This window comes from Oryctolagus cuniculus, chromosome 1 (assembly GCF_964237555.1).
Source record: "Oryctolagus cuniculus chromosome 1, mOryCun1.1, whole genome shotgun sequence".
Taxonomy (NCBI): domain Eukaryota; kingdom Metazoa; phylum Chordata; class Mammalia; order Lagomorpha; family Leporidae; genus Oryctolagus; species Oryctolagus cuniculus.
Genome location: NC_091432.1, coordinates 209,342,044 through 209,355,613, shown reverse-complemented (window position 1 = coordinate 209,355,613; position 13,570 = coordinate 209,342,044). Strand labels below are relative to the sequence as shown.

General features: G+C 37.3%; 1 protein-coding gene across 13 annotated transcripts in view; it reads right to left on the bottom strand.

Moving 5' to 3' along the window:
* The window catches only part of FSD1L (fibronectin type III and SPRY domain containing 1 like), a 96,676-nt gene that overhangs the window by 31,781 nt on the left and 51,325 nt on the right, over positions 1–13,570 (bottom strand). For 10 of the 13 annotated variants that reach the window (XM_008257054.4, XM_008257148.4, XM_070055094.1 and 7 more), the window contains 2 exons: positions 11,453–11,574; positions 97–306 (listed from right to left, as the gene is read on the bottom strand). In XM_008257054.4, coding sequence (XP_008255276.1) covers positions 97–306; positions 11,453–11,574 — 332 coding nt within the window. Of the gene's footprint in view, positions 1–96; positions 307–11,452; positions 11,595–13,570 lie in introns of all 13 variants that reach the window. The other 3 variants (XM_070055114.1, XM_070055119.1, XM_070055134.1) reach the window with 1 other exon arrangement.

Here is a 13,570-nt window from a genome sequence, read left to right as displayed (position 1 = left end):
TCTATTGGTTGAACTCTGTAATTAACACACAATTATTCTTAGGTATTATACAATTACATTATTAAAAAGGAGATTCCTGAAATGCAGTTAATTTACCTGATAATGTGTATTCAGTACCCTTAATATGATCAACTAGCTCCCAGCATCGTTCATCCTTTACACGTGGAAGCCCATCAAAATTAGTTTTCCTATATTCCAATATAAAATGGTCAATCTTATTATCTTCTTCCGGCATTCTCCAAGCTACTGTTACAGAGTTGTCAGCCACCATACACTCTACTGGATCTATCTCTGGAGCTTTGGGGACTGCAAAGAAGAAAAAAAAACATTCATTCCTCATTTATGATAGCACTAATCAAATATTTATGTTTGACATTCAAGCTGCTTTTTCACCTTACTTTTAAACTCTTCAGAAATGAATCCAGAGAAAATGCAAAATAATTATTTTCAAAGAATCTGTTATTGCTCTACTGAAATAATTCAAAAGGTTTTCACAAATTTATTCAAAGTGTTAAAAATCTTAGATGGTAAAATCAAAGATGCTAATGATAAAGAATCAATAATGACCTGTTACTTATAAACACGTTATAGTTTTTTTAAAAAGATTTATTTATGTATTTGAAAGGCAGAGTTACAGAGAGAGGAGGAGAGACAGAGAGGTCTTCTACTTGCTGGTTCACATCCCATATGGCCGCAACCGCCAGAGCTGGGCCATGATGAAACCAGGAGCCTGGAACTCCATCTCACCCTCCTGCCTGAGTGCAAGGACTGAAGTACTCGGGCCACCTCCCACTGCTTGCCCAGGCACATTAGCAGGGCACTGGATCAGAAGCTGAATAGCTGGGACTTGAACTGGCACGCATATAGAATGTTGGAGTTGCAGGCAGTGGCTTAACTCAGTGCTACAACACCAACACTTTTAACATATTATTTTCAAACAGCTACAGAATATAAATTGGCCCATATTCACAAAGTGAATAGAATGCTTTCAAAATAATGATTGCAATAATTCATGACTATATTTTTATGTATTTTTAAAACATTTACATAAAAATTGTTTTTCTCAGCACTAAGCAAAAACAAATTCCTCAATCCTCCAAAACACTTGGGTATTTTTAAATGTTTCTCCCGAGTGCTATCATTCACTAAAATAAACTGGAATAAATGAGCCACATTTGACATGTACAAACATTAATCAATTGCTTTTCTATAAAAGAGATTTTCATAGCTTTTCAACATTAACTCATGTTCCCTTTACACAGCAGTGAGCTATTTAGAGAACATGGACCTCCTGTGATAGAGATGTGTCTGAACTGTGTCAAACTATATAGTCTAGCAGGAATTATATTTCAACATTTTCTTGCTAAAAAAAAAAGAATTTTTATTCATGGTAAACTTTTTACCCCTGGTATGCAAGACCAGTTCAACATTTAAAATCAATGTAATCTATCAATCTATCATATAAATAGAAGAAATAGTAAGTGATTATATCAATAAAGAAAGAAAAATATTTGATAAAATTCAATATCCATTCATAACAAAACCCCTCAGAATACTAGTAAATAAATGGAAATTTATTTTATATAGTGTCTTCAAAAACACCTATACCATCATACTTATTAGTGAAAAATGACATACCACCTATAAGTATTAGAAGTAAACCAAGTATATGCCCTCTCATTATTCCTATTCAACATTTTACTGGAAGTCTTAGTTAATGCAATGAACAAGAAAAGAAAATAAGAGTTAAGTAAATTGAGAAGGAAGAAATAAAACTATAGATAATATGATTATGTAGAAAATCCCCAAAAATCAATAAAAAAAATCCTGGAACTAAATAAGTGATCATATAAGGTTGCATGACAGAGGGATAAATAACAAGTGAAGCACAGGGGAATTTTAGGACAGTGAAATATTCTGAATAGTAATTTGTCAACACACATTTGCCAACACACACAGAACTGAATAACACAAGGAGTAAACCATAATATAAACTTTTATTGACAATAATATATCACCACTGGTTCATCAAATGTTATTGCAATAAAGATGTGAATGATAGGAGACATTGTATGTGGAGGAGATGGTAAACTGTGTATGATTACCCAGTGGAAAATGGATAATGTCTTTCATAAATTTTGTTGAGAAAACTGGATATTCATGTACAAAAGGCTGAAACTGAATCCTTACCTTACATTATACACAAAAGTCAACTCAAAATAAAAACATATCTAAGCTCTGAATCCATAAAACTCCTAGAAGAAAACATAGGGAACAAGGTGATGATCTAAATGCACCAATTAAAGGACAAAGACTTGTCAGAGTGGATCACAAAAAGAGCCAACTAGGGGCAGGCATTGAGCAGTTAAGATGGTAGTTAAGATGCCCAGGTCCCACATCAGAGTACCTGAGTTAAATTCTCAGCTCCAGCTGCCAGCTTCCTGCAAATGCAGACCCTAGGAGGCAGTAGTGATGGCACAAGTGAATGGACTCCTGCCACCCACGTGGAAGACCTGGACTGCATCCCTGGCTCCTTGGCTTTGGTCCTAGGCCAGCCTGATACAGGCATCTGGGGAATAAACAGTATATGGGAGCTCTCTGTCTCTTTCTTTTTGCCTTTGTGCCCCAAATAATTAAGGAAGTCAACTAAATGTTGTGTACAGGAAACCTAATTTTAACATAAAGACCTTTAGAGATTCAAGTAAATGGGAGGAGAAAGATATACTATGCTAAACTAATAAAAACAAAGTGGTTTCGGAGGCTAGACTCCAGAAAATCAGGAAAGAGAGAGAGGGGCCGGAGCTGTGGCATAAAGGGTAAAGTTTCGGGCTGCAGTGCTGGCATCTCATATGGGCACTGGTTCATGTCCCAGCTGCTCCACTTCCCATCCAGCTCTCTGCTATGGCCTGGGAAAGCAGTAGAAGATGGCCCAACTCTTTGGGCCCATGCACCTGTGTGGGAGACCTGGAGGAGGCTCCTGGCTCCTGGCTTTAGACTGATGCAGCTCCAGCCACTGCGGCCATCAGGGGAATGAACTCTCTCTCTCTCTTCCTCTGCCTCTCTGTAACTCTGCCTTTCAAATAAATAAACAATTCTTTTATAAAAAAAAAAAAAGATAAAGAGAAGCATATCATAATGACATAACGGCTAATTCTCCGAAGAAGACTTAATAATCCTTAATCCTTTTCACCAAAATACATGAGATACAAATTGATAGAAATTCAAAGAGAAACAGATGATGACACTATTACGGCTGGAAACTTCAACTGTAAGAGAAGTCAGAAACGGGACAGATTCAATAGGCAGAACAATATATGCCCATAGTTGGACTCAACCACCCCATTAATTAACTGGCATATGATATGAGAGATGCTTCAAAAAGTTAATGGAAAATATGTGTTATATTTTAATAATCATCTCACAAACATTTTTAGGTATTCTCATGTTACAGACATCTATAGACAACCTCACACAATAACAGGAAGAATACACATCCTTCTCAAGCTTTTAGGGAACTCTCACCAAGATAAATCATATTCTGGGCCATAAAATACACCTTAAATTAAAAAGTACAGAAATCATGCAATGTTTGCTCTCAGACAACCATGAAATGAAACTAGTAATCAGTGACAGAAGAATAGTTAGAAAAAAATCTAAATACCATGAAAGTAAACAATACATTCTAAATAACAGAAATGAAATCTTAGGAGAAATTTAAATATTCTGAACTATATGAAAATATAACTTATCAAAATGTGTTGGATACAATAAAAGCAGTACTTAGCAACTTATATGTCAAGTCAGTTAATGCTTATGTTAGAAGAGATCCTAAAAATCAATAAACTTCTACCTTAGGACACACAGAAAAGCAAATTAAATCCAAAGTAAGTTAAAAAAAGTAAAAAAGAGTAGAAGTCAATGAAATAATACAGGAGATCAATACAGAGCAAAATCATGAAATCAAAAGCTAGTTCTTTGGAAAGATCAATAAAATCAATAAACCTCTAGCCATGCTATACTAAGAATAAAGGAAAGAACACAAATTACTGATCATCAGAAATGAGACAGCAGGCATCATCACAGATCCCATGGACAACAAAAAATAATTAAGGAAAACTATGCAACTCTACAAGTATGTTCATAAAGTTTGATAACCTAGATAAATGGATAAATTCCACAAAATATACAATCTGCCAAAGCTCACACATGAAAAACAGGCAGTCTGAACAGAACTCTCTCTACTAAAGAAAATTAATCAATAATTAATAACCTCCCAAAACAGAAAGCACTAGGCCCAGATGGGTCTACTTGTGAATTCCAGCAAAGATGTAAGAAAGAAATTACATAAAATCACTACAATTTCTTTCAGAAAAGTAGAGAGAATACTTCCTAACTCATTCTGTAAGCCATGCAACATTCTAATAATAAAACTAGCAAAGATAATACAGAAGAAACTATAGACTTGGATCTGTTGTAACACTGATGCAAAAATTTCTCAACAAATGACTAGCCAATCAACACCAACCATTGTAAAATGAATTACACACTTTGGCCAAGTAGGATTTATTACAGCTATGCAAGGCTGGCACAAAATTTAAAATCAATTAATGTAACCCACCATAACAGGCTTAAGAAGAAAAATCATATGATACGATCAACAGATTTACAAAAACCATTTGACACATTCCAAAAACCATTAATAATAAATGCTCTCAGTAAAGCACAAATAGAAGACAATTTCCTCAACTCAACTTGATAAGGAATACAAAAAACCTACAGCTAACATCATACTTAATGGTAATAAACACTACTTGTAATTATCAACTTTTTTCATTTTTCAAATTTTATTTAATTTATACAAGTTTCATGTATTTCATATATATAGATTTAGGAACATAGTGACACTTCCCTCTCTACCCTCCCTCTCACCCACGCTCCAACACTTCCTCTTCCTCTCTCTCACATTACCACTCTTAACTTTTACATAGATCTATTTTCAGTTTATTTAATGATAGTATAGTTAACCCTACACTAAGTAAGAGTTCAACAAGTAGTATGAAGATAAAAACAACAAAACAAAACAAAACAAAAACACTGGTCCTCTACAGAAGAGAAAACTTGAAAGAAGTCAATGTTTCTTTCAGTAAGTGAATGAATAAACTGTGGGATATTCAGATAGAAATTATTATTCAGTGCTAATGAGAAATGAACTGCATGACAGGAAAGACATGGAGGAAACACAAATGTATATTACTAAGTGAAACAAAGTGGCTTGTTAAAATATGATGAATACATCAATTCATTCATATTTAAGTGAAAAAAATAACCAGATAACCCACTTGTCACATATTAGAATGGGGGGAAAACATCAAAACACTGATTACAGTATAAAAATATAGGCATACAAATATTTTCAGAGAAGTATAAATTGTGAAATTTCTGATAATTTAAATATCTATTCGAAATTAAAATAAACATGCACTTTCACCCCCCAGGAATTTACCCTCAAGGCACAGTGGTACAGCTTTTTTTTTTTTTGGAAAGAGTTATTTATTTATTTGAAAGGCAGAGTTACAGAGAGGCAGAGGCAGAAGAGAGGAGAGAAAGTCTTCTATCCAGTGGTTCACTCTCCAAACGGCTGCGATGATTTATCCGGAGCTAGGAGCCAGGAGCTTCTTCCTGTGGATGCAGGGGCCCAAGCACTTAGGCCATCTTCTGCTGCTTTCTCAGGCCATAGCAGAGAGCTGGATCAGAAGTGAAGCAGCCAGAACTCGAACCCACACCCATAAGAGATGCCGGCACTGCAGGCAGCAGCTTTACCTGATACGCCATAGCGCTGGTCTAGGTAGTATAGTTTTAATGATATATGTAAGCACTTGTTCGTTACAGTATTGTGTCTAATAGAAAAGCACTATAAACCTAAACACCAAGAAAAACTAATTAAATTCATACTAGCCAGTTTTGGGAAAAAATGAAGTATCCAGTGATCTGGATCAAAATTGTTTTTAAGAGTTTATTGATTTTTTTGAGGCAGAGTTACAGAGAAAGGCAGATAGAGAAGTCTTCCAACCGCTGGTTCACTCTCCAAATGACAGCAACAGCTGGAGGTGAGCCGATTCAAAGCCAGGAGCCAGGAGCTTCTTCTGGGTCTCTCATGCAGGTGCAGGGGCCCAAGTACTTGGGCCATCTTCTACTGCTTTCACAGACCATAGCAGAGAGCTGGATTGAAAGAGGAATAGCCAGGACCACAGTCAGTGCCCATATGGGATGTCAACGCTGCAGGTGGAGTCATTAGCCTACTACGCCACAGTGCCGGCCCTTGGATCAAAATTATTTAATAGTATGTGTTTATGCTTCCATTTTAAAAAGGCGGGTGAATTTTGGGGCTGGCATTGTCACATAGCAGGTAAAGCCACTGCCCGCCAGTTTGAGTCCCAACTGCTCCACTATCAATCCAGATCCCTGCTAATGTGCCTGCGAAATCAGCAGCAAACAGCCCAACTCCTTGTGCCCCTGCCATCCACATGGGTGATCCAGAGGAAGCTCCTGACTACTAGCTTCAGAGAGCCCAGCTCGGGCATTTTGGCCATTTGGGGAGTGAACCAGCAGATGGAAGCTCACTCTCTCTCTCTCTCTGTAAACTCTTTCAAAAAATAAATTAATTTCTTTAAAAATAAGGGGGGGTGCATTTTATATTAGGTTTCATCATATAAAACACACTTTCAAAAGTCAAAATTGCCAAATAATAGCAACTGAATGAATCTGCTCATATGATGTTTCTATAGATAATGAAAAATTCTGCTCCCTGCTAATGCACCTGGGAAAGCAATGAAAGATGGTCCAAATGCTTGCGCCCTGTCACCCATGTGGGAGACCTGGATGAAGCTCCTGGCTCCTAGCTTTGGCCTGGCCCAGCCCCAGTCACTGAGGCCACATGGGGAGTGAACCAGTGGATGGAAGATCTCTCCCTCTCTCCCTCCTCACCCTTTTTCTCTACCTCTATCACTCCTCTTACTGTAACTCTGTCTGTCAATTTTTTTTTTTTTAAAGTAGAACTTCATCAACAGTCATCAACAGTCAGGGCAAGGGCTGATCAAGTCAAGGGCAAGGGCTGATTAAGTTGATGAACAACTTAATACGTTATCCCTTTTAGTAGTTTTTTTTTGTTCGTTCTACTTAATACTTTTGGTTGAATACTGTAATCAATACACAGTTATTCTTAAGTGTTGAAACTTAACTGAAAAGTGATCACTGTTAAATATAAGAGTGGGAGTAAGAGAGGGAAGAGATGTGCAATTTGGGACATGCTCAAGCTGACTTGCCCCAAACGGTAGAGTTAGAAACATACCAGGGGATTCCAATTCAATCCCATCAAGGTGGCATGTACCAATGCCATCTCACTAGTCCCGGTGATCAATTTCAGTTCACAATTGATCATAATGATAGGACTAAGAGCCAAAGGGAGCACATAAACAAGAATAGTGTCTGCAAATACTGACAGAATCAAAAAGGGAGAGAATGATCCATCATGGGAAGCAAGATACACAGCAGACTCATAGAATAGCAGATGTCCTAAATAGCACTCTGGCCTCAGAATCAGCCCTTAAGGCATGCGGATCCGGCTGAAAAGCCCATGAGAGTATTTCAGGCATGGAAAGCCAAGACACTCTGGAAAAAACCGGCTGAAAAGCCCATGAGAGTATTTCAGGCATGGAAAGCCAAGACACTCTGGAAAAAAAAGAAAAAAAAAAAAAACTAAATGAAAGCTCTCCACGAGTGAGATCCCAGTGGAAAGAACGGGGCCATCAAAGAAGGAGGTACCTTTCTCTGAAGGGAGGAGAGAACTTCCACTCTGAATACGACTTGTCTAAATATGATCAGAGTCGGTGAACTCAAAAGGCTTCCATAGCCTTGGCAACTCATGACAAGAGCCTAGGTTGATTACTGATGCCATAAACAAGAGTGTCAATTTGTTAAGTCATCAACAGGTGTCACTGTGCACTTACTCCTCATGTAGGATCTCTGTCCTTAATGTGCTGTACATTGTGATTTAATGCTATAACTAGTACTCAAACAATATTTTTCACTTTGTGTTTCTATGTGAGTTCAAAGTGTTGAAATCTTTACTTAATGTATGCTAAACTGATCTTCTGTATATAAAGAGAATTGAAAATGAATCTTGATGTGAATGTAAGGGGAGAGGGAGCGGGAAAGGGGAGGGTTGCGGGTGGGAGGGAAGTTATGGGGGGGGAAGCCATTGTAATCCATAAGCTGTACTTTGGAAATTTATATTCATTAAATAAAAGTTTAAAAAAAGTAAACTTCAGTTATTGTTAATTAGTATAATTTTGCTACTAACATTTCAAACTTATAAACTAAAATAATATCCAGCCTTCACCAATGAAATATCTGATGCCAGTGTTGTGGCCCAGAGGGTTAAGCCACCACCTGCAGTATCAGCATCCCACAAGGGTGCCAATTCAAAACCTGGCTGCTCTACTTCTGATACAGCTCCCTGCTAATGGCCTGGAAAAAGCAGAAGAAGGCCCAAGTCCTTGGGCTTCTACCACTCAGGTGAGAGCCTTGAAGAAGCACCTGGTTCCTGGCCTCAGCCTGGCACAGCCCCAGCCACTGCAGCCATTTGGGGAGTGAACCAGCAGGTGGAAAATCTCTCCCTCTCTCTCTCTCTCTTTTTCTGTCTCTGTAATTCTGCCTTTCAAATAAATAAATTTTAAAAAAAGGTAGTGACAGACAGGAAGGGAACCAGCTGATGGAAGATGTCTGTCTGTCTAGGCCAGGCCAGGCCAAAGTCAGGTCATCCTGGTTTCCTACATGGATGGCAGACTTCAGTCCCTGAGCCATCATATACTGCCTCTCCAGGTACATTAGTCAGAAGTTGAATGGCACCATCACAAACAGCAGCTTAACCTGCTGCATCCCACGGCAGGCCCCAAAATCAATTTAAATGACCTGGTGTTCTAAATAAAACTGCAAAATTTTTAGTTCCTTTTATGTCAGGTACATTCTTAATTTTTAACAGTAGAGTTCTGTAAATGAAAATTGAATACAGATGGTCCCTAATTTATATTGGTTCAACTTCTGATTTTTCAACTCTATGATGGTGTAAGAACCATTTATTCAGGAGAAACCATAGTTCAAATTTTGAACTTGTATCCTTCCCCAGGCTAGCAATATGTGGTATGGTACTCTCCTGTGATGCTGGGCAACAGCAATGAACCATGGCTCCATCCAGATTATGAGGGTAAACAACCAATATTTTATAGCGCAGAGTTACTAAGCTATGGTGCTCAGTTGGTTTAGTGTACTGAATGCAATTTTGAATTACAGTATTTTGATGTTACAATGGTGTTGCCATAACTGCATTGTAAGTTGTGGGACATCTGTAATTCTGAAAGGCCAATGTACAGACACATCTATTGACACGTTTACTTTCTTCCTCTACAACTATAGTTCCTTCTCTTGTCTTTCCCCTCTATAAACTCCTCTAGAATTTCTAATCAAATCACTCAAGCTAAAACTTCACTTACGCTATCTTTACTACATTCCATTATAATATTATGACTACTAACTTTGTCTTTCCAATCATATTTTAAAGTTTTAAAGTAAGCCCTCTGTATCCATAAGTTCCACATCCAAGGACTGAACCAAACACAAATCAAAAATAAAAAGTGTCTGTGTTGAACATGTAAAGTTTTTCCTTTGTCATTGTTGCCCAAACAATACAGCATAACAACTATTCACACTGTATAACGTTTTTTTTTAAGTAATCTAGAGATGATTTAAAGCAGATGGGAGTGGGGCCAGTGTTGTGGCATAGTGGGTAAAGCCACTGACGATGAGGCAGCATTTCATATGAGCATTTGTTCATGTCCCAGCTGCTCCACTTCCAATCCAGCTCCCTGCTAATGGCCTAGGAAAAGTGGCAGAAAATGGCCCCTGTCACCCATGTGGGAGACCCTGATGAAGCTCCTGGTTCCTGGCTTCTGTCTGGCCCAGTCCTGGCTGTTTTGGCCATCTGGAGGAGTGTGGCCATCTGGGGGAGTGAACCAGTGGATGGAAGATCTCTGTCTCTCCCTTTCTCCCTGTAACTCTTTGTTTCTATTTATTTATTTATTTATTCATTTTGACAGGCAGAGTGGACAGTGAGAGAGAGAGAGAGAAAGAGAGAAAGGTCTTCCTTTGCCATTGGTTCACCCCCGAACGGCTGCTGCGGCCAGCGCACCGCGCTGATCCGAAGCCAGGAGCTAGGTGTTTCCTCCTGGTCTCCCATGGGGTGCAGGGCCCAAGCACTTGGGCCATCCTCCACTGCCTTCCCGGGCCACAGCAGAGAGCTGGACTGGAAGAGGAGCAATCAGGACAGAATCCGGCGCCCCGACTGGGACTAGAACCCGGTGTGCTGGCGCCGCAGGTGGAGGATTAGCCTATTGAGCCGCGCTGGCCTGTAACTCTTTCAAAATAAGTAAATCTTAAAAAAAAAAAAAGAAAAGAAAGGAAAAGGAAAAGGAAAGGAAAGGAAAGGTTACAAGCAAATGCCATTTTACATAAGAGATTCCAGAATATGTACATTTTGAATGGTCCTAGAACCAATCCCCTGGGATACAGACAACTTTATTCAGAAAAGAAAGGAATGGTTTCATGTGATCAACATCTATTCAAAAACAGCCAACCTCAAAAAAAAAAAAAAATAAGTACTTGTAAGCACACACTTCATTTTCAAGAGATTTCAAAATCCCTCAAATCACTATGTCCAAATAGTTTTAATCAAATTAACAATATTACTGATGCTTAAGAAAAGAAAGAATACTAAGCAAAAAGTTTTTAATTGGCTTTTTTCACATAGGTGAGATATAATTTGAAACTCAATTTCAAATGGTTTCAGCTATTGAGTATCCTGATATTAACACTCTAATAAACCAACAGTAGCATATTATTACTAGAAATAAAAAGCTTCAACTTGAGCCAGAAACCACCACCATAATAATAATGATAGTATGTAACATTTACTAAATCTCAACTACATACTAGGTACCATTACAAGTATTCACTTAAATCTTATAAAAACCTTGGAAGAATAACATCACATTTTAAAGATGTAGATAATGAAGCAACTGAAATAACTTGTACAGAATTACATACATGACAAGATACAAATCTAAGAAGTCTAGGCACAAAACTCACTATTACCCATCATGCTCTCCTGCTTTTCTCTGCCAAACTAGCAGATAAAAAATATTCCTTAATGCGATTCTTAAAATGCAGTTTTTCCTACCAGTGAAACAATTCTGTAGAAACAAAAACTAGCAAATTTGTTCCTTAACTGAATGAAAAAAAATCATACTGCACTTCTTTAGTATTTACATATCAACGTTTATTAAAGAAAAGTCATACAGGAAAAAATTTTACACAAACTATATGTACTACATGTATTTACCTGGCAAAAACTTCAATGTTTGCAGTATCTGTCTTTCCTGAGAGAAATCCACCATTAAATGAGTCATGTTGTCACTGACCTTTGGTTTCAAAGAAAGGCGAAAGGCTGAAGCCATTGTGACTCTATGGTAAACACAAAAATACTATTTAAAATGAAATAATGGGAATATCAAGTCATTTAATTTATAAAGTGAAAGCTAGAGATTATTTCACTCTACTAATTTCAGAGACTAATCAAAGGTAAAAAGTCTAAGAGAAATGTATATTTGAATATAACTTTTAGTAACTTTTCTCTAGCAAGTTTTTAAAAATTTCATATTTATGCAAATATCAAAAGGAACAAATATCCAATACAAATCATCTTTACCAGACCCATTATTCATCTGACCCTCTGTACACTCAATCTACTGACTTCCTGATGCCAGCCTCACTCCTTTTCACATGCCAAATAATGAACTGTACATACACCTGACTGAAACATTTTCCCCCTGGTAGTCTTAACTACCCCTGAACCTTCAAACAGGAGTACAGACAGATTACTCTAAAAATGAACAGCTTGGTATCTGCTAAAGATAGGCCATGGGTGAGAAAGGAGAGGGTTAAATTAATATCAGTGACTATCATGCTAGTAGGTATCACTCTTATCTATCAACATCAGTTACAAGGAATAATGAGAAACAGTTCTGTGAAACTATATGCCACAGAAATAGCAGCCAAGATATCTATTAGATGAATGTAGAATTAAAAAAAAAGAATAAAACCAAACCAGACCTCACCTTTTCTAAAGTATGGAGAAATTACAATCAGTTAAAACAAGGATTAAAAGAAACTCTCTTACTCTATTGTGATTTTATATCAAATTTCCATGTTTTGTACTACAGTGAATTTCCACAAGTTGTCATAAAATAAGTGCCTTACTCTATTTGGTCAAAGAATGATCCAGAAATATTATTCATGAAAGCTGTCTCATGGTACACAACTGGGAATAGGAAGTAAATAAGAGCTCAAGGGACAATGGCTAGTCAATCGTTGTATTATCTACTCTACAGATCAATGGACGGAAGGTGTCAAACTTGCTGTACTCACTTATTTTGAAATGAAAGATGTCAAAATTGTGCTGGATTTTGTTATTTCATAAAACTTGGAATCATTTAATAGTAATGATTAAATAATTAATCTACTTATCAAGAAGAAAGTGCTATACTGAAATACAATGTACAGGAAAAGAATTCACCCTTACTGTACATGTGGTATTGCAAGGATACTGCTAAATATTTCACACGTATGACAGTAAGCTGTTGGTTCTCAAACAATGAAATTCCAATCATTGATCAGAAGTTAGGAACACACGCTAAATCTTACATATGCTGTTCTTTGTTTTAATTCTAGGATTTGTATTTCTAACTAATTTGCCAAGGAAATTACACAATTAACTTCTTTAGGAAGATGCTAAACTATTTTTCAAGAACTATAGAAACATTTAAGGAGAATTCATATTGTAAGGCAATTTAACAAGAAATGTTGTCTTTTTTTAAAAAAAATTTACATCATGGTCAAACGATTTATTTAGTGGAGCATGTTCTTTGCAGCCCGAAGTATCTTTTGATTTGACAACTTCTGATAAAGCTTCTTTCAGATAGGTAACTAATAAACGCTCACAGCATCAGTTAATGGTTTCCTCTAAGCCTAACCAACTATCTTAATGTTTATGGAGAAAGGAGAGTGTAAATCTGAAAACAGAAAAAAATCTGCAAAATTTGATTCAATCACTATGACCACAAAGAAAAAGAATGACCCCCCAAAATGGCATTAAAAAGGTTTATCAAAGCCTAAAAATCAATAACCTTTATTTTCTATTCCATTAAAATTTAAGTTTTTAGGGCCAGTGCTACGGCATAACAGGTAAAGCCACCACCTGCAGTGCTGGCATCCCATATGGGCACTGATTCTAGTCTTAGCTGTTCCACTTCCGATCCAGCTCTCTGCTATGGCCTCAGAAAGCAGTGGAAGATGGCCCAAGTCTTGGGCCTCTGTACCCATGTGGGAGACCTGAAGGAAGCTCCTGACTCCTGGCTTCAGATCAGCACAGCTCCAGCTGTTGTGGTCTCTCTCTCTCTCT